The sequence below is a fragment of the Botrytis porri genome, assembly GCF_014898465.1.
Source record: "Botrytis porri strain MUCL 3234 chromosome Unknown BPOR_005, whole genome shotgun sequence".
Classification (NCBI taxonomy): Eukaryota; Fungi; Ascomycota; class Leotiomycetes; order Helotiales; family Sclerotiniaceae; genus Botrytis; species Botrytis porri.
The window spans coordinates 2,909,871-2,931,527 of NW_024066079.1; the positions used below are offsets into that span (position 1 = coordinate 2,909,871).

At 41.2% G+C, this 21,657-nt stretch overlaps 5 protein-coding genes across 5 annotated transcripts; 2 read left to right on the plus strand and 3 right to left on the minus strand.

Annotated features, from left to right (window-relative positions):
- Positions 1 to 516: 516 nt before the first annotated feature.
- EAF01_004520 (uncharacterized protein) lies at positions 517 to 2,094 on the plus strand (the record flags this gene model as incomplete). The annotated part of the gene is made up of 4 exons (XM_038912774.1): positions 517 to 564; positions 619 to 803; positions 856 to 1,554; positions 1,605 to 2,094. The coding sequence occupies 4 exons, from the start codon at positions 517 to 519 to the stop codon at positions 2,092 to 2,094; spliced, it is 1,422 nt and encodes a 473-aa protein (XP_038772458.1).
- Positions 2,095 to 3,153: 1,059 nt separating this feature from the next.
- EAF01_004521 (uncharacterized protein) lies at positions 3,154 to 3,603 on the plus strand (the record flags this gene model as incomplete). The annotated part of the gene is made up of 3 exons (XM_038912775.1): positions 3,154 to 3,181; positions 3,263 to 3,310; positions 3,374 to 3,603. 3 exons carry the CDS (start codon positions 3,154 to 3,156, stop codon positions 3,601 to 3,603), a joined length of 306 nt encoding a protein of 101 aa, XP_038772459.1.
- Positions 3,604 to 5,784: 2,181 nt separating this feature from the next.
- On the minus strand, positions 5,785 to 6,465 carry EAF01_004522 (uncharacterized protein; the record flags this gene model as incomplete). The annotated part of the gene is made up of 3 exons (XM_038912776.1): positions 5,785 to 6,089; positions 6,155 to 6,211; positions 6,306 to 6,465. 3 exons carry the CDS (start codon positions 6,463 to 6,465, stop codon positions 5,785 to 5,787), a joined length of 522 nt encoding a protein of 173 aa, XP_038772460.1.
- Positions 6,466 to 6,746: 281 nt separating this feature from the next.
- EAF01_004523 (uncharacterized protein) lies at positions 6,747 to 9,246 on the minus strand (the record flags this gene model as incomplete). The annotated part of the gene is made up of 2 exons (XM_038912777.1): positions 6,747 to 9,055; positions 9,105 to 9,246. 2 exons carry the CDS (start codon positions 9,244 to 9,246, stop codon positions 6,747 to 6,749), a joined length of 2,451 nt encoding a protein of 816 aa, XP_038772461.1.
- A 4,122-nt stretch (positions 9,247 to 13,368) lies between these two features.
- EAF01_004524 (uncharacterized protein) lies at positions 13,369 to 14,275 on the minus strand (the record flags this gene model as incomplete). Its single annotated transcript, XM_038912778.1, has 3 exons — positions 13,369 to 13,898; positions 13,984 to 14,142; positions 14,212 to 14,275. 3 exons carry the CDS (start codon positions 14,273 to 14,275, stop codon positions 13,369 to 13,371), a joined length of 753 nt encoding a protein of 250 aa, XP_038772462.1.
- Between the last annotated feature and the right edge of the window lie 7,382 nt (positions 14,276 to 21,657).

Here is a 21,657-nt window from a genome sequence, read left to right on the forward strand (position 1 = left end):
ATGCAGTATGTATGAATCTTCGGTTTCGTTCGGTTGTTCCTTTGATGATCAATCGATGTGGCCGAGATACGTAGCTATAGTTTCACCCCTGGTGTGGAGATACTAACACACATTGTCGGTGTGAATGTCGGTCGAGCCATTTGTCCACTTGATTGAGCTACACCCACATACTTATTACTCACACTCCATAGAATACTATTCGTCAATGATGTCTTGTCCTAATGTGCTCCGTTTATCCTCGGCATAACCTACCGATGATCTGAAATGGATTATTCAACATCATCCCATATATCTCTCTTAAGGTCCTTGGTAGTACTTTGGTTTCATTTTACATCTACTTCAATCAGGCGTTGAGACGTTTTTCAAATGTGAGTTTGTATAGGAATTGTCTATCGCTTGTTCCATCACTAACCATTCAAGCAATATCCCTCCCTCAATTGAATTCAGTGTACCCCGCGAATCTGCCCCACGATTTACCCCATCCGAGCTCCACAATCAAAATATAAATCCGACGTTATGGCGATGAACGGCAGAACTGCGTCCCAGGCTTTCAGATCTTTGCGAGTATGGCTTCCCTTTCCAACTTGCTGCATCATGCTGATAATGATATTCTCATAGCCTGCCGGTGTTCGTACTTTCGCCCTCCCAGCTCATCGAAATTATGCTACATCATCCGAGCCAGATCTCAAAACTACCTTTAAGGAGTGCATTCCTGCGAAGCGTGAGTTGTTGAAGAAGGTCAAGGCAAATGGCAACAAGGTTATTGGCGAAGTCAAAATCGAGAACACAATTGGCGGAATGAGGTACGATAAATTCTCCACCGACATGTCATAAACGACACTAACGATATAATAGAGGATTGAAAGCCATGGTATGGGAAGGGTCAGTTTTGGATGCCAATGAAGGAATTAGATTTCACGGCAGAACTATCAAGGACTGTCAGAAGGAGCTCCCAAAAGGAACAAGTGGTACAGAGATGCTTCCAGAAGCTATGTTTTGGCTGCTTTTGACCGGACAGGTCCCTTCTACATCCCAAGTCAGACAATTCTCCAAGGAATTAGCAGAACAAGCTGTGCTTCCGGATTTCGTCAATAAAATGCTCGATAATTTCCCAAAGGATTTACATCCAATGACTCAATTCGCAATTGCGGTTTCAGCACTCTCCCACACATCAAAATTTGCCAAGGCATACGAGAAGGGAGTCAATAAAGCAGATTACTGGGAGCCAACTTTCGATGATAGTATATCTCTTTTGGCAAAACTTCCAGTTATTGCTGCTAAGATTTACCAAAATTCATACAGAGGTGGTGGAGCTCTCCCTGCTCAGGTTGATCTGGAACAAGATTGGTCCTACAATTTCGCAGCTATGCTTGGTAAGGGAGGCAAAGAGAATGAGAACTTCCAAGATCTACTGAGATTATACCTGGCTCTTCATGGTGATCATGAGGGCGGAAATGTTTCGGCACATACCACTCATTTGGTCGGAAGTGCTTTGAGTGACCCCTTCTTAAGTTACAGTGCTGGTCTACAAGGTCTTGCTGGACCTCTTCACGGGTATGTAGTCACATCTTTTTGGTCAAGTCACAATTACTAATTGTTCCTAGTCTGGCCGCCCAAGAAGTTCTTAGATGGATCTTACAAATGCAACAGCACGTTGGAACCAAATTCACCGACAAGGACGTATCCGACTACCTTTGGTCGACTCTCAACTCAGGCCGAGTTGTTCCAGGCTACGGACATGCTGTTCTTCGCAAGCCAGATCCCCGTTTCGAAGCTCTCATGGACTACGCTTCTTCCCGACCAGAGATTGCTAAAGATCCCGTCTTCCAACTTGTGAAGAAGAACTCCGAAATAGCTCCAGAAGTCTTGATGAAGCACGGAAAGACGAAAAATCCGTATCCGAACGTGGATTCTTCTTCCGGTGTTTTATTCCATCATTATGGTTTCCATGAGACACTTTACTATACAGCGACCTTTGGTGTTAGTAGAGGATTGGGACCATTGGCACAATTGATCTGGGACAGAGCGTTGGGATTGCCTATTGAGAGACCTAAGAGTATTAATTTGGAGGGATTATTGAAATTAGCAGAGTAGATCTGGGCTAGAGAAAAGTGCTAGGGAATGTATAAAATAGAACGTTTCAATGAATTAATACATGATTTTCAAATATTTATGCACACTTGTCTGTGGTGACTAGCGTAGACGGTCAATCCGACAAGAGTAGAATGGGATTCGACTTCTCGGCCGTGCAAAGGATCGAAATAACTAATCCATAAGTATTGTAATGGGGTTCGAAACTTCTATAAACATGTAATAACGAGAACCAAACCAAAGTGCAAGTTAATCGAAAACTGCTAAATGACTAATCTTACATGTCATGGGGTGTAAAGGTCGCTGATATATTTGAGATCAACCTAAATATTTCCAGCTCTCGGCGTCACTTGGTAGCATTACTACTTCTGTGAAGCATTCGAGTGCATCAAGCGTTCTCAGTTTCCACAAGATTCATTGAGCAAAACAAACAAATCTCGCTTACCCACAACAATACTTGTACTCGCCTATGCACATCCTAAATAAACAATTAAGCGCAATATAAGAGCCTAGTTCAATGGTAGCATGTCGCGCGGTGGGTTCGGGGGTTTATGAGAAGATTTCCGCTATGTGGGTTCAATTCCTACCTATTTCCCCGTTTCAGAGCTTGCCTAGTATTACGAAATGAAGTCCGTAATCACAGATGACAGTAATGATTCTTTGTGGATAAATGTCCATCGGGATTTTCTTGTATGTTCTTTTTGGTCTTCTGAAGTTGTATATTGGGATAATTCACTGAAGGGTCCACAATTTTGTACTGTTTATCATGGTTTGAACTTCACTGTACTATTTTTGGTCTTGCATGACGACATGTACGATTTTGCATTTGCTCTCATGACAAGAATTATGGAAAAGTACGGCACACCGCCACTTGGCACTGTACTGGATGCTTTTACTGGTCATATAAGACAACTTTTCTCTTCACGACATTACAGAAAAAAATAAATCAAACTTTCATTATCTACTGCGTCACAGAATACATCCTATTATACTTTTATCAGCAGACGAAACTCTAGACTAGAGGAAAAATCCACTTCAATGTCACTTCCACGAAACGAAAGCATGGTTGTGGCTGCAAATGGGAAAAAAGGTATGCGGACACCTCATCTTTGCCGACAAACTAAACGCTAAAATTACTACATGCGCAAAGCTAACAGATTAATAATTACAGTCCATAAAGTAGGCAAGAGACTCACGCGCGGCAAACAACTTAGCGAAGGTAACAAATACGCGTCTCCTACCCATCAAATTTTTTTCGACAGCTGATCCGTTTTCGTTCAAGAACAAGCAGTCGAAATCAGAAAGCTACGCTTACGGAGACTTCAAAGAATCAAGAAGCAAAAAGCTGACCGAATGATTACAAGAATGCTAGGGAAATTGAGTATGAATCCAACTATTGAGAAGAAAAGAAAAAGAACAATCAACCGACGAAGCGAGAAAGTGATTTCAAGAGTCTGGGATCAATTTCATAATGTTTTTATTTCGAAGGGTTATAGTCAAAATGTTGTTTAGCGTTCGATGTGAGCGAGCACATCAAAATCAATCCTGGTTACTGGAATGTGACTTTCTAGGTATGCTCAGCATATCGGCTTATCCCCTGAAGTTACTCGAAAGTGTCCTTTAGAGGTTCAAGTTATGAGCACTTCTAAGGTGAAAATTGACACCCAGACTCAAGATTAAGAGATGAAACATACACGGGGGAAAAGATGGGGAAAGAGAAATAGAACAGGATTTTGTCTTCATCGCATTTATTATTACTAGGTGTGGTGGGATTCAGGACAAGTCAAGTGTAATATTCAAATTCACTCGTGTGGAGAATCATAAAAAGCAAATGAGATGGACCCACTCTCTATCTACCACTATATGCAAAAATCCAAGTAGCAAGTCAAATTTTAAGGTCCTTTTAGGAAGCTATTGGAGACCGTGGAACTGATATAATCATTTATATAAACTATATTGACAAGTAAGTGACTTTCGTGTCACTAATAAGCATCCCATTCAGCCATTCTAGCCACCTCAATTTAAACATCAGTTAGATATCCTTATGGGATTACCCGTTTGGCACTGTGAAAAATTTGTTCCTTACCATGATTCTTTGTTGACTTGACTCTCCAATTTTTTTATTAGAACAATCATGCGCAAATGGAAAATTCCTCTTCCGCGATGGGTCTTGAGTCACAAGTATATACATGTGAGGCAAATTTATACCTATATGACATAATGTCGATATTGCCATTATGATTTCTATGTATTCGAAAGTTCGCTCATTATTTATTCCGCCCTAACTTGCTCTAGATTAGAATAATGTATGCAAAAAATTGTGTTCATTGTGGTAGAATAGAAGTTTATGTAGAAGATGCTGATCAGAAAAATCTACATATAGCCCGGATTGCAACACAAGAGCTAAAGCAGTGACTACTCCAGCTAAAGCAAAAAGACCTCGAAGGAAGGAAAAGCAAAAGAATTTTCACTCTTAGATCTCCAGATCACCAACAGCAGTTGTCACGCTTATTCAACGTAGAAGTTGGATCGTCAATTCTTGCGAATTGTAGGGGTTCAAACCCTCACGTTCGGAGCATGGCATAATCCCAAACCCACTTTGCCTCGTCCCACTAATCAGTGAAGCTGCCAACTCGGCTATGTCGAGTGCGCTTATGATTTTTGATGACTTTTGAGCACCGCTAGGATATATATTTAGCGAAATCTGGACTGCTGCTATGCCCTCTGAATGCATTGGATTGTCATCATCTTGTCGCCGGAACGCTACCAACAATTCAGGTGACATATATTTTGCTATTCAACTGCACTTGAACCATCTTCGATCAATTTCCTATAGCAGTATCAAAATGAAATGTCGGATGGATACGTTCGTGCTAGTGTAGTTGATAACAAATCTGTAGATATGCTGCCACTACGTAGAAGTAAACCCCTGGTGACATGGTGATCAAAGCAACTGCATGCAAGGTTTTGCGAAACTAATAGCAGCCATATCAAATAGAATATGTAGAGTATTAAAATTATTTACCGCGACTGGGATACTGAGAGACACGGAGTTGATATTAAATATGTGACTTTATAGTGACATGGTCTCTTTACTCGTCACGATTTTATGGATTGTGACATGATGTATAGCTGATGAAGAATGAAAGTTCAGGTGTTATTGCACACTAAATTTCATATAATTTAAAGGATTTGGCAGTTCCTGGCGATGGTTCTGCCTGATAAAGCAGCCAACTACTAAGCATTTTATACAACCACTGGGAAACATGGGTATCATCAAAGTTCATTTCACGATATACTCACTACTTATGGGCCTCTAACCAATTGATCTCGCAAATAGACTTGAGATAGCTATGGGGTTATCATTCGTATCGCGTGAACCAAAGCAGGTTTTACAAAAGACAGCGGATGAGTCCACATTTCCCGGGACCGCTATGGCCTAGGAGATACGTGGTGGATAATCATATAAATTCGAGAAGAATATGAACTGTCATTCAAAGTATGACGGCCTTTGAAAGCCCATTATCAATGTCCATGAAGTCAGAATACACGAATAGACGATTCTGTAATATCAATCCGCAAAGAGTCTGAAACTCCGCCCGCAAACACTACCACAGTGACTTGGACCTTAGCTCTCAGTCTTTCAATTGTTATGGAGCACACAAAACAAGGGAGAAATACTGTCCTAGCAGTTTAACCCCTTTTACGGTGGAGTCCAAACCAGCTTAGGACTCTGTATTTGAACTCATCTAGAGTTTCTGGATCTTCCTCTTCTACATCATCCTCATATTCGTCCTCTTCTTTGTTTACATCCGCACAGTCTCCTCCCACTCGTGGGTCTCTTAACCTCAATGCATACATTCGTCTTGCAAGGCGCAGAGCATCGTTGGCCAATAGTCTAGTCACTTCTGCAGCGTTGGCTTCTGCGATTCGACATTCCCGTCTTTCTTCTTGTTTGGCAGCCTTAGCAGCCGCAGCTCTCGCCTCTTTTCTCGATACTATTGTATACACATGTTATTTTCTATGCAAATCCAAGTATAAGCCACGCTGTTCTATTATTTACGCTTTGGTTGAGAGGCTGCAATGATAGCAGCGGCTTCTGCGGCAATGCTTTTAGCCTCTAGGAAAGCGAAATATGTTAGTCCAATTATATTTTGTCAAATGAGCATTTTGAAAGAATTAACGCCAGCAGGGTGGAGAACTTTTCATCTTACCCTTTTCGGCTTGGAAGACCGCTTCTGCCTGTTTGCAGGCTTCAATTATTTTCCTGCCAGATTCTCTTCTTCTTCTCTCTAATGCACTAAGATGTGCCTTATGCGCCTTTGCATAATTGGGTTTCTTGGCCTTTCTCAACTTTGTTTGACCATAGGGCATTATGATAGACAGCCAAGCTTTTGTTAATAGTCTAATTTGAGTGTGGTGAGTGTGGAGAGGCAGCAGCGATAATATTGTTCATAATTATTTTGTTTATGCTTCTCCAGCTGAGTTGTGTCAGTTATTGCGATCTGAGATTTGGCCAACGAAGAAGCAATTATTTTAGGGTTATAATACAGAGGTGCATGCCATTCCAGCATGGGACCAAATCATTGTCCGGAGTTTCAAATTTCCCCGCCTTCTCAGCCTCTTCTAGATTCACTATCAAGCCTGCCGAGCCTTTACAACGGCGGGGCGTTAGGATCTTCCAAGCATTGATCTACTCTCATCAACTGCTTCCCTGTTTTCTTCGCAATCTCTATAAACTGTGGCAGATAGTTGACAGTCGACTCGTACAAATAATGCATCACCACTAAGTTCCCTCCCTTATCCACGTCATTTTGAAAGTTCGTAAGCTGTTTTTCGGGAGTGTCACTCAAGGCCCATAACCAATCCTGTACATCGACCGACCATTCGACGAATTTGGAACCCGGAATGAGCGCCGCGAGACGCTGACGAACACGTGCGCCTTCTGTGCCGAAGGGAGGGCGAAAATAGGTTGATGTGTGACCGGAGAGGGCGGTTGACACAGCTGAGATATCATTGTTGAGTTCCCAGTCTATGGATGCGAGGTTGGGCAGGCCTTCCATAGGGGGGTGCGTGTAAGAATGATATGCTACTTGGTGACCAAGGCTCAACATGTTGGAATAGACTGTTGACAGATTCGTAGATGGGTCGAGGAGAGCTGCACCAACGGTGAAAAATGTTACGTGGATACCTGCTGCTGCGACGGAAGAAACGACTCTTTGGGCGAGTTTTGGATCACCGTCATCGATTGCGAAAGCGAAGGAGTTAGGACGTGTGCAGGAGAATATGAGAGGTGCTGTTGGTAGTTTGGATGGAACCAGGAAGCCAGATGGAACGGAGTTAACGATTTCCATTTTTGAGATGACTGTATCATCGGAGGTATAGAAACCTTTGAGCGCGAACCCAACGCTGAGTTTGCGGTTGATTTCGAAGTGGGAAATTGGTACATAGATGTCCGTCTTGCCCGAGTTGGAGTATCTAGATGCTTCCACGGAATCCCATGTGAACGGGAATGGACTGAGATTGGGATTGCAAGTGGGGTTGTGTTGCTGAAGAGCAATGGTAAAGGCATTACTTCCGGTAAAAGCGATGTGAAGATAACCTTTGTCGTTTGGAGTAAAGTCGAGACAACCATTGGAAATTTGAGTGTACCAACCGAGGTCAGAATTACCCTTGGTATTGATAGTAAGTTTGTTTCCGGATTGTTTGTAGGTGGTAGTCTCATCTCCACCATGATGGAAGCCAAGGTTGTTAGAGTCTGCCTTTCCGAACGTATCAATGACATATGCTGAAGGTCCTGTGGTTGTCGGAATGGTCGAAGATGGCTCAACGACCGGTACAGTAGAGGGAACTGGGTAAGCAGTTCCTGTGTTTCCACAATAGAAAGACATTGGGCCGAGAGTAATTGGCTTGCTAATGCCAGAGAAAAGAACAGAGACCAAATTATCAGTGTCGAGGCCGGAAAATTTGGAGAAAGGAATGGTGTAGAACTTCTCAGTCCCGTCAAAGCTCCATCCCAGATCCGCAGACGAGATATCTATCAGCGTGGGGTTGCCAGAATCACAAGTCTTCGAAGTCTGCAGCTCGATACCCAATGTGGTCCCTTTTGCGGCCTTGATAGTTAGTCCAATCCCGCCATATACATTGGTTGCTTTTAAACAGCCAAACATGGTATACCAGTAAGACGAGCCATCAGCGCGAGATGTCAAAGTAAGATGATTATTAGCCACAATGACCGAAGTGGCGGTATCCGCCCTTCCTGTCACTGATGACATACTACCATCATCAGAAGACGGTTGTAGCATGGCATTGTAAAATAAGAAAGTCAAACGAGATTGAGATGCAAAGTCATCAATCAACAAGTTCGTGCAAGCTCCTGCTGGAGCCGAAGCACTGACGCTGCTAGCCACAACTTTCGAGGTAACACTTGGAGTGACTGTGCTCAAAGTGGTAGCTAAGGTATTTGAAACTGTCGAAGAACTAGTCGTCACAGCAGCGCCCTTGGTGGATATCGTACTGGATGCCGGGATTGAACTTAATGTACTAGACGTCACGATTGAACTTGATGAACCTCCGGCACCACTGGCACAAACAAAATTCGTCTGGCCAATCTCCCAAGCACCTTTAACACTGAAGGATTCCCACAGAACTCCAGAAATCGCATCTAGATTGGCTCCAGGAAAAGCACTCAGTTGTACCGTAACAGTTTGGGTACCTCCGGTCATTCCAGTGATAGTGGTGTAGTAGCTTTTAAAAGTTGTCGCTGTACATGAACTCTTAGTCTGTAGCTCTAGATTGAATGAAGAGCCGGCCGGCCCTTTGACTGGAAATGTTATTGCATTGTACTGCTCCGTTTTCGCTTTCATGCAATCTAAAGTGGTGTAGAAATAACTATTGGCCTTGCTAGTAAATGTGATTTTTTTATTTGCCGTATCGGCTTTCAAATTAGTGGTTGTGCCGTCGTCTGTATCATTTGTCAGAGCCGGAGTCACAAATTTGGAGGAGTGACTTACCACTTGTCCACTGTCCAAGAGAATTGGTATGACTGGAGAATTTTGCATAATTATCAATTAATAGATTACTTGAGCAAGCAGCTCTCACAACCGTAGCGCAAGACACCATCCCCCATACCAGATCACCCAATGATAACTTCATTCTGTCGATGGGCAAAATCCAATAAATGCGAGCTCCAAATATAGATGACGAAGCAGAAACAAAGTATGGCTTCAAAAAAGAAAGGACGCCGACAACGATTAAACGAGTCGAGCTATGGAGATGCTTATATGCAAATGAATGATAAGAGCTGAAAGAAGAAGTGGTATAATCTGAGGAAAATATGCAACTACTTAACAGTTTTCCATTTTCAGGGTTGCACGTCAAATCTGCACGTATCCTTGGCTTGCATGCAATATATTTGAGTATCTATCCAGAATTCGTCGCTCGGGCCTGGTGATCCTTATATCATCATCACATCTGAATCTGATCTTTCCACCTAATAAATTACCCCAAGAAATCCAAGACGTGAAAATAAAGTCCAATCCACCCTGCATAAAGAAGAAAGAAAACATTTCACCAGTAATCATGTTACGCCCCAACCGAATTGTGTCTGGATTTCCAGGTACCTGGGCACATCTTGGTATCTTGTGTGGTGGCTTGCGACCCGCTTTTTGAATGCTGATCTTTTCGGGTCTTTGACGCCCCAACGGACTGATGCATAAGGCTAAAATTCTCGGCTGCTAGATGCACGAATCATACATGGAGAAAAGGGGATCACTCGGATCCTGTGGGCGAGGTTCAATTTAGACTTATTCTGACTTCGAATGTTTATGAGTCGGAGTACGATTTGTGAATAGATATGGCGTCTCCCCTGATTCAGTTTCATCGCTAATCCAAGTGTTATCGGCTGCTCAGATATAGCAACGGAAAGATCTGTGAACCTGAAACATCTAAAATGCTTAACTTGCAGTAGCGTCAACGAAACCGAGGGCGACTTAGCAAGTGAAGTTTTGACAACGTCCATTTACGGGTAGATAAAATAGGGGCAATGCTAGTTGAAGTAAAATTGAACATCTATGACATCTCACAGATAGCACAAGCCACAACAAACACCTCCGCCAGGAAGATCCAGAAATTGAATGATTTTCCTCGAAGATGGAGAAAGCCAATAAAATCCTTTGCCACCGATAGGATAACAGATCCACTTCAAGGCAAGGCTTTGGGGTTAGAATGTAGTAGTAGTCTAGAGTCCGAGTCTAGGAACCTCACAGACCATCTAGATTCTAGCTATACCTTAAGGCGAAATGTGACTTAAAAATCCGCCATACCCTTTCCAATTCATCTCATCTCCATTCCCAACCAGCTTCTCCAGCTTTTCCTTCATTGTTTCTGAAACCGCCCATCACACTCGTTCTCACCTTCAACGCGTATCTCGCTTGTTCATTCTTCCGTTTGAGTTTGTTTGTTGATCTCGTCAGTCTGACTTGGTTCAATTTTTATATCCGTACGCAATGGAACATACATTCTGTGCTTCGCTCTCCGTGTTAAAGTATCCTCATTCTTGCCCCATTCATATCCATTGACTCACCCATCAAAAAATGTTTTCTTTCCTGTTCAATTTTCTCATTCGTACTTTTCGCTGCCATCACAATTTCTGGACTGAACCTAGCACAGCTGTCTGGACCCTTCCCAAGTTAATACTTCATCTTCTCCCTGCTTCTGTACCTCTCTTCTAGACCTTTTTTCATAACTAGAGGGAATTTTGTTCTTGCCATAATGACCCAGAATTGTAATTATTTGCGCGCATTGTTACTTTGATTAATAATTTCCCAGTGGTCGTACTTCTGATGTTTGGTGGGGAAGTTTGGGACGCAAACATGTTGTCAAAAGAACTACCATAACAGGATAGAGATGAAAATTGAAGTCTCATGTAAAGAAGCCACAAGATGTGGACAGATAATATGCACCTAGTATTGTGTACGGTTCACTACCGGAATGCATTTAAAGAGACGAAGTGGTACACATGAATATTCCCCGCAATGATATATATGTACGGCTATCTCCATATACACTTCCCCAGCGCGTGGTTTATATATTAAAACAAGACGTATAACAATTGTATCAAGATTGGCATACGTTTTGGCGTAGTGGTCTTGATACTCGACTCTTGGTAAGTATTACCCCAAAGATTCCAGCGACGTTTAATGAATCTGCTTACCACCTTACACTGGTTTCGGTGTTATAAACCGCGCGATGAAGTGTCCCGTCTTCTAGGAGCAATCCTAGAAGTCAGGAGGGCCTGTTTCAATCGTTCTCCGAAACCAATTTAGTACCATACATTTATCATATAATTCTTGAACATCTGTTCGAATTTGATTGACGGTTTAATGCCCTCATTATCATTACATGGTTCAATCCCATGATCATTGATAGTCTTCGGACATCAACAAACAATCTTTGGAAACTCTCCCTCTTCTTAAGAAGAACACTTTTTTTGTTTAAATCTTTTTTCTATGGATCATTCATAAAGTATGCGCAACAAAGTAGAAAAGAAGGAGCGTAGCCAGAATGATTCTCTATATATTTTTTGGGTAGGAAGTTTATTTCTCTAGGTATCCACATTGGAACCGAGTTTGCTGTGTTTGCTGTGTTTGCTATGCTTGCTTTGTTTGCTCCATCATAGGCCTCGGGACACTCGAGAGTGAATATTGGAAATTCACGGAGTAATAGATTGAAATCAAGAGCCTCGCGCAGATATAAGTGTTTCCATCATTTTTATGCATGCAACCCTTGATGGATACGTGTAGCAAAACGTAGCACTTATTTGAGGGTAGCACTTATTTGAAGGTTCCGCTCTGACAAGTTGGATAGTATTCGATGTCCGATGCTGCAATCAGTACAGGCTGGGAGAAGAAGCCACCTACTAAGTATTTTTACAAAAACAGTAACCACGGAAGTCATGTTGATTAGATCCAGACACCTACTTGGGGCTCAATATTAATAAACAGCATCTTTTGGAAGACGGCGAGAAGAGCAATACTGTAACAGTTGAGACAAAACGCCGGAAACATTCAACTTCAAACAGTATTCGGATATTATTTTAGGGAAACGACATGATTTAATGAGGGTTCAATATTTGTCTTCGCATAGTCATGGAATTTACTTGAATTTCTAGAGCATGCAAGTACCAAGATTTATCATTTCCCACATTTTGAAGTTCAGTACACCACGTATTGCTTTGATCAGCTAGATTGAAATATTGTTAAACCTTGAGATGTCGGTGATAACTTCGCAAGTAGATGATGCTACATTTGGTTACTTGCGGTTCATGAAGAGCCCCACTTGCTTAACCATTTTAGCTAAGAAGACAAATTTTTCGACAACGACATGTTATCAATACACCTTGACTTACACAAAATCTTCGTTGTGAAGAGAACCCAATATGCACTTAAATAACAAGGAAACAGCTTTGAGGCAGACAGATTATAGTGATATACTTTGGGATTTGTCGAAGTTCTATGAGTAGTCTTATGCATCAACAAAGTCGTTGAGCATATGATTATGACAAGAATGGTTCTATGACCAGAAGTCAGCCTATAGCAGCAATTGTTAACTTCAAAACATCTGCAGGTACGTCCCCTGCAAATCGATCTTTGGAGTATGAATTAATGCAATCAAGATCTTCTATAACAGCCGAAGTCGAGACCATGTTACGATCTTTCCGAGATACGGACACGCTGTAGGCAAGATAGTTTGGCTGTCCAGTGATGTTCATTTCGAAACTCCGGCAAAGCAGTAGAGAAAGAAGGGGATCTTGAGTTTCCGCATTTGTATCACAAGTGTCTCAGTCCTCGAGCCCTTTATTCCGCTTGGACGATGCGCTTGTTTCTTTTATGATGCTTCTGATTTCTTCATGTTCTATCTATCATTTTCATCGTATACACAAGGTTTTGTCCTAGTGAGTGTGTACCTGGTAAGTACCACTCTTGACATTGATAGTGTACGCGAAGTGAGCTGTATACACCGGTTCAATAAAAAATTCTACTGAGTGGCAGATGATCGAGATATAGCTTTTACCAACTGTCGGTGAGAAAATTTGTCCCCACTCACTGCATCAACTGCTATCAGTCAGCTTTTCTTCAATTGCGTTATTCCGCGAAAGGTTCTGAGCACTAAGTGCAGATATCGAAAAATGCAGCGTCGTGGTGTCACACTTGCAAGTTTGATCGGGATAAGAGAGCTATTTCTATCAAAAATGCTCGTAGGCAAAGAATTCAATTATCATGGTCGTCCCTCCTTCATATTTACCCCCAAAGCAGCCCACTCGTTTCCATCACTGTCATATATGTCTGAATCATATCCTACGTCTACCATCTCCTCGTCTTCATTATCCTCTACATCCTCTGCTTCTTCTTCATCGTCTTCTATATCTTCTTCCTCTTCATCATCACTTCCAAGGAGCTCCTCTCCAAGGACTTCTGAAGGCCAATTTCCGATTATATCAGCAGCGACAGAACCCCCAATTTTCTGACCGAGACCAAGTGCAGCCAAAGGAACACCGGTAAGTTCGCGAAATACACTACGGCGAGACAAACGTTCCTTCTGGCTAGGAACTCGGCTTCTTTTGTGGTGGCGACCACCGGTACGTCTTGCTGCGACGGCAGCGATTCTAGCGGAGAAGGGTTGTTGAGATGTAGCATGCAGTCGGGAGGCGTTATCGGCTGGTGGAGCTTGGCTGGTTGAGGTAGCGGCAAAGCCGCCAGAAGCAACACTATCACTGAAGTTTGATGCGGCAGGAGTGGTGGCGGTAACTATTAAGAAAGCGCAGTTAGCATATTGAGTCTATAAGAAAGATTAGGGTGTCATGAAGTGAGTATTGAAGAGAACCAAATGTACCTCGAGGACGGAACACTAGTTGTTGTGGGGCTGAGAAGTCGGCAGTGGTGGCACCGAAAGACGAATCCGCTGCAGAAGAAGAGGGAAAGCTTTGAACTAGAGCTGCGTAATACATTAGCTCTTTCTTCGTGACCCCACTGAATTGCAAAGAAATGAACTCTGAAGTTTCGATATGAGATTGTACTCACAAATACCAGCTCTTGCGGCACGTCTCTCTTCTCTAATAACCGTCTTTCCCTTCGCCTTTCGCAGCGCGAAGCTGCTGCTGCCGTTCTTTCCCGGGATAGCCCATGATTATATTGCGTTGTATTGTAAATTTCATGTGTAGCTCAAGGATGTGGGATGGCAAAGTGGTAATTTTCGATTTGTTGTAGGAGGTAAGAATTCGTATCGCGGGAAGGAACGGGCGAGTTTGAGATATGGGACACTGTACCGAAAATAATTCACTACATTAACAAATATTGTTACGTCAGTCAGAACGCGTGGAATGATTTTTGACGCAACTGGTAAACAACGTTATTCCTTGATTTTTCGGGAAGATTTATCGAGATCTATAACGATCAGATGATATCGGCTCAAGTGGCATCCAAGGGTGTGCAATTTTGCCAATGAAGCACACTCTATACCAAAGAATAACATGTTTAGAACGAGATACACAATATCAAGAATCTAGAAGTCATCTGATGGTGATGTTCTTGCTAAATGCACTTTTGAGGAGTAATAAGGGTTCTCGCTTACCGATAGAGAGATTCTGATAGTGTGCTGAAGGTTGCAGAGGACAGAGCGAAAGTAATCACCATGTTGTGATTTAATGAGATTTGAATAAAATGAATCTCAGTCAAGAGTAGCGGTGATATATACAAAGAGCACATTAATTGACGAAACGAAAATATCTGTATGGCCCAATACACAAACTAACTCGAGAAACAAGACAGAAAGAATTATTCTGGGCTTGCATCTATACCTTCACAGACCATTCAAGTAGATTCCGCCTTAAGAATGTGTAATCTAGATGTTCTATCCTCAACCGTTTTGCAAGAAGCAACTAAATTGTCACTGCAAATACAACGACAATGGCTACTCTCGTCCTTTTCCTCTTTATAATCTATTTCCTTACCTCTCTGACAGAGACCTCAAATCCGATTGTCTGAACACTTATAATAACGCCAAAATACTTGTCTCTCTGTGCTTCATGATTTCTTATCACTTCATCCCATATAAACAAGCTCAAGCCTATTATTTCTCCTCAATATCGTAGTTTCAGTTTCGCTAGAGCTACTGTGACGAATGCTCTCAATCTCGCTAAATGATTAGTAAGAATGGGTGGTGTGTAATTCGATCAATCCATCATGCAACATTTATTTACTTAATTTCCTATAAGTCTTTCTATCAACTATCCTTCTTTTTCAAGTCTAGATCTATCAATTTGCGCTTCCTTCCAAGATGTTGCGCTTAGAATTAGATGACTTAGTCATCATGTCCCACCTTTCATTCGCTTAATCGCTTGGGGCCAATGCTAGACGGATATCGATATAACCGCGGATTTTCTACGGTTCTTCTCCATGGTGTACATAGCACAAGATAGAGATAAAACCTTAGTCTGTACCTGATCTTTGGTTGATATCGATTAATCCGGTATTTTGATGTTAGATGGACAACCAAGGTTATCATTTGAGATCTTTGTTATTCTACTTTTGACCATTGATGATGACGTAAACACTAGGCTATAGATTGGGATTAAATATCCTAACAAGTAGACTGAGATATTATAATATAGGTACCTATATATAGTAATCAAAGAAAGAAAAAACGTTCGGCGGTAGATTATTCTCGTGCTACTAAAAACGTAATTTATCTACTCTCACGCTGCTGAACTTGACTTGAGTTGACTCTCATAGTACTTAGATTTCTGAGTAGCTGGAATCGAAATTGTTTTAAAGCGCAGTCTATGGTGTTTTTAAAATCAGAGTGTTTGATATTGAAAACTAGACTATATAACATTTTTGAAACAAGAATATAAAATATTAAAAACTAGAATCTGAAATAAGAAATATAGAATCTATATGAACATAGTAAATAGCTTAAATTTATTAGTAACTATTGTAAGCCAAAGTAAAAGAGACTAGCTCTTTCTAGTAGACCTTATATAAGGTCTGATATCTCTCATATAGCTAGCTCTTTAGACTGAATACGGTATTGACATTTAGGACCTACATATCGTAGGTACTATGTATCCTTTTCAAACTAATAATCTTTAAAATCTAGGATCAGATATAGGAAATCTATGCTTGAGAGCTAGATTCTATGTATAATAGGATATAATTTTAGTAGTATAAGAGTAAAATTCTAAACTTTTAGTAATACAACAGTAGCTTATGGTACTTCTAAAGCACTCACGATTTTGGAGCTTAGAAAATCGATATCAAAACTAAGGAGGTATAACTTCGAATATAAACGCAAAGCTGACTAGTACAATAATGCAATGTATACTCTTCAATAGTGTCATGCTAGAGCCCAAGACTCTGCCTACAACCCAAAGGCATGTGGAGCTCAGCACTCTATCAATCAATCACCGTAGAGCACGCAGAGCAGCAAAACGCCCCGCAATCTAGTTGCCCGAGAGGATAGCTTGGCCCGCTTTGTGGCCTCCAACACCACCGCTACCACCCCCAAAAGATTCCCCGAGCTCCCACATAAACATCATCGTCATCTTCCTCGTCTGGTAGCTTCCAGCCATCGAGAATCGTGGTCCAGATCCTATCTTCCTCTTCGCCCGCTGCCTCTCTCTCTTATGACATCGTTCGTTAGCTTTTATTCTCAATCATATTATGCCCAAGAACAATGAACCGTTATAGTGCTTTGTATAAGAACAAAGAACTCTGATAATAGTAGAGCACTAACCTCTTTCAGCCTGAATTGCAGCTGCATTTGCTGCCTTCTCAGCAATTCTCTCTTCTTCCTCTCTACGTCTCCTGGTTCTCGTAGCCGCGTTGGCTGTTTTAGGCTTAGGTGCAAACTTTCTATCTTTTTTGGGAAGCATGGTGAAGGTTATCTAGCTGTTATTTGCTAGTTGGGTGGTGGATAAAGAGAGTGAATTGTACTGTTGAATTCGATGTGTTAAAGGTGCGCGAAGAGGAAATATCAACAAGTCGCGTACAAATTTTGTTTGTCCCAAATCACGCCTCTCGCCTAAAAAGAGATGGGACGAGAAGATCACGTAACTGACGTCTAACATAATCCATTGTCCCAATTAGATACAGACTTCTTATGTCAAAGGATATTCGATGTATATATTCTCCTGTTCGCGTTTACAATTCTCTAGATCTGTGTTTCGATCATTCATGCCGAATCACTTGAAGCTTAATGGGTGACAGTGCCAGCATTTTATTTAAAGGCTCGAGGATTTGAAGCTGCCAACCATACAGTACGAGCAAGAGCCCAAAAATTACAAGGAAATGATTGCGAATTAACTCGATGATCGTAAAGTATGACCTTTCTAGAAAGTAGACCTAGCGACTAGGTATTTCCCAGATAGTCCCAGCTCCCCGAGCTCCACCCCATCCATACTCATCCCCATCCCCATCTTTATCCAGATCCGTATTCTTATCCTCATGCCTGTTCTCATTCTCATCCTCATCGACATCGTCGTTGTTATCTTTTTTTTCCACCTCCGTCATATCAACATCATTGCCAATCTCCTGTGCCTTCGTGCTTAACGATGCAAGTTTCGCGAGTTGCGCTTATTGCAGCGCTCTAGACGTAGTTCTGCAGCAATAGCAGATTGAGCCGCAAACTCAGGTAAGCCTACTCTCTTTTGCCTCTTTTGAAGGCTGCGCTTCAGTAGAAGGAGCAATGCGGTGCAATATTTAATCCTTCTTTTTTATTTTTTCTATGTAAGAAGCCATGATTGTCATGATGAATTCAAAAAATCGATGGTCTAGTTTTACATTTTGACGAGAAATTGTGGTCGCGAGCTTGTAGAGAAATTCTAATTCCTTTGAAAGAGCGAAAGAACAAGAATTCTGTTCTTCAATGATGCTCGGACCAGCGATATTTCTGATTAAAGGATTAATTCACATGGTTCAGTGAGTTCATGGGGTGCTCCGCCCACGTAGCTATTTGGAAAGCATTCATAGTACTCTCCGAAGAATTGTCACTACATTTGATAGCGCCGTCATTGCGGACCCAGGCGCCTCATAGCACCCGAGTCGCATGATATCTCAGCTCGAGATTGTACATAGTCTAATATATACATCGACCCACTTTTAAACATTTCGCTCTTTTAATTGGTTGATATACATAAAGTCCTCCCAGAGGGTGTAGTCAGCCGTTTTGTAAATATACCTATTCAGTCAAATTTTAATGAAATCATTTCTATAACTTTCTAAATAAAACATTCAAAAATACTTTACAAATTTTATTAAATAAAGCAAGTCCGATACGAAAAGAATATATTTAAAAGAATTATTATATTTTAAAGAGAACAGTTTAAAGTCTGATAATGAAGATATGATTTTGCTTATTTTTTAGATTTTTAAAGATAGATCTTTTATTATCGTTTTCAATGCTTCAAAAGAAGACTGAATTTTCTTTACTATATTAATATCACTACATTCAAAACTCATGTAGTTCTATCAAGTATTGTAGAAAATCTTGAAGAAAAAAAGAATTAAAAAGTGATATTTCGCTTACTAATTCGGCTTCAAAACTACCTTTTAAATCTGAAATAACTTTCTATAAAATTGAACTGAAATAGTTAACTCTTCTAACTTCAAAAAAGAATAAATAGGGCTTCAATTCTATTTAGTTTTTATTAAGATTCCTTCATTCTTGAATCGGACTCTTGATATATCAGAATCTAAACAAGTTCAAAATGATGGTTAAAATCTGGCTGAAAAGTCATCTTTAGAAAACGACCGACTAGACTCTCCTAACGGAAATATTAGAAATTATATAACCGAACGCCTCAAGGGTTAATGAACACGCTAGACTAGATCGTACAAAGATTTGAAGAGGCAAAAGATAATCAAATCTGGAAGTGATTAAGTACGACACTGGATCTTGAAACAATATCTCCCTCGGTGTTCAATACGGTTTCACACAACAAAACAAGTCAAATAATAGAAGTGATGCTGATTAATATCTCTGCAGATTTGATAAAAACAAATTTCTTGAAAAGCCAGGGGCCTTTGATAGCTACCTGCTAGTCAGGAATAAAGACTCGACTCAAAATCCGCGCGACCGCGCAAATTTCCTCCACCTCTAGCCCCAGTAAAGAACACGAGGATGAATCTCCTTACCGCGACCGCAGATCTTGCATTCGAATGGGACGGGTGGCAGACAAGAAGAGGCGCTAAAGAGATATAAGAATGCAGAGATCAAGGCACAGGAATACCAGAGTTGCGAGAACAGGAAACATGATGGAGATGGAGATAGCAGCGCAAGAGACAGGGCTCAGGAAATATTATTTTTTGAGCGAATTTCATCTTTTGGGAAAGCAGGTAACAATGTTTATTAGTGAAATTGTTTATCTGCATACTGTTCACCTATCCATGTGAGAATCCCTAGATTTCTCCTTCGGTCCTCTGAAAACCCTCAACCGCGCCAACTGCACCAGCAGATTACCTTCTTTTCTTGTCATTTCGAACGGTAGATCAAAAGTCAAAAGATAGAGTTTTCTCGAATGTGAAGTTGTATTTCTTGATCATGCTTGATTGCGGAGGCAACGCAATAATGCACAATGCTTTCTAAAGACAATACTAATAGGCTCGTCTTAATTCCAATTCGACTGGTCAACAATCTGAGACCCGATATCGTCGCCGTCAGGGTTGGTAATGACATGTACTTAATAGAAGCTTTATGATCCAGGGGAGTGTGTAAGCAAGTGGGGTATCTAGGTACGAGCTGCAACATCACCTCATCGTCATCTCGAAGCAATCCTGCTAGAGGTAATTTAATTTGATTGAGGTCAGTCATATTGACAGTAAGTGAGGCGAACGCTTCATAGAGAATATACTTGATCTTACATTTCTTGGCTACATTGATCTCCCGCGTCTTTTGTGGAGTGATCGGTGTTTCTGGCGGGAGTGCTGGTTCGCTTTCTACAAAAGGGCGACCACATTTCCCATTAGTCCTCTGTGTTGTGAAGTGCTGCCAGTTGGTATTAGTATCACTATTCTAGTTCTTCAGTATCGTATCTTCTATTAACAAGCGCGTACCCAGGAGAAAAGGTTTGATCATATCTCGTGATCAAATCAAATATTCACTTTAACAACTCGCTTGATTACGAAAGTCATACACCCCAGCAATCGTCTACCCTCAACAAACAAGATAACTGCAACACATGTCTAGTGTAGTTGGTAGCACATCTAGTTAAAGTTCTGTTCTGGGGGGTTTCAGTCTACAGGGTGATTCCTGTATTCTGAAAGAGAGTCTCTAGGAGTGGTAGACATTAGTTTACCAAGTTGTAGGTTTACTTCCTACCATGTGGCCTATCATGTAACGAGCCAGTCTACGAAATGAAGTCCGTATTCCAGTGCGAATCTCATGTTTCAGTGTTCGTGTATCCAATATATAGAGACTCTCCTTGGTGAACCAGAAATGGTATTCGAAAGATGGCACATTTTACATACATCTTTTTTTTGCACAAGTGTACGATCAATATCCACTAGGCCTCACAATTTTTATATCTCTCGCCAACCACCACGAATCTATCTTCACATTTGTCTCTTCAAATTCTATTGCTGATAAGATATGCGTTGAAACACATCTTGAGTCAGCTTCAAAACTTAACGATACCTATCTCACTCCCTCTTTGCATCTTTTGCTAACCACGCACCGTCTCTGGAAAAGATGGCACTAGCAACATATTATCAAAACCTACAAATCTTTTTGCTATCTCTCATCATAATTGAAAATGACGCGCCTTGTTGTTGTTGTTGCGAGTTTCATCATTTCATCATGAGTTTCATCATTTCATCATTGCTTGAAAAGCAAACCACCAATCCATCTTCCATCTCAGTACTATGATCCCATTATTCTATCATTAGCTATGGTTCCGTATCGATTCGATGACAATAGTCCATCCAGAAAAAGCATCAGAGAAGAAAAATGACAGCAGCAGCTCGGCAAAGTACGCATGTTGTTTTTCCATTTCACGAACCGCTTCACAAATGCGATCAAGCTGATAGCCTTTAAAAAACACAGCTCGAATTCGAATCACAAATTTATTGACGCAGCATACTATCGCATATTATCCAATCTGAAGCTCTCATGGAAGCTAATCACGGTCTTGGGTGTAACAAAGAGAACCGGCATAACTTCTACATCATTTTTAAATAACTGCTAGTTCGAAATCAAAGGAGATCCTGAAATGATCGTCGAAAACTATTTATGTATTTCATGGTTCAAATGCATGTATTACTCCGATCATCTATTCATCTAAACCTCAGGACGGAACACCAATCCAGCAAACATAAATCCCGCTCCAGAATTCCTCTCACGCTCTTCTCTTCCTTTGCCCTCAGTCTCTCCACATACCTCCCCAACATTCTCAACTTTCTCCATATCATCTACATCTATATCCATATTCTAGCTATAGATAGACTGAATCGATTAAGACTTTACTACTACTAAGTCGGGTACCCTACTTTCGGGCCACCCTCCTTTCGGGCC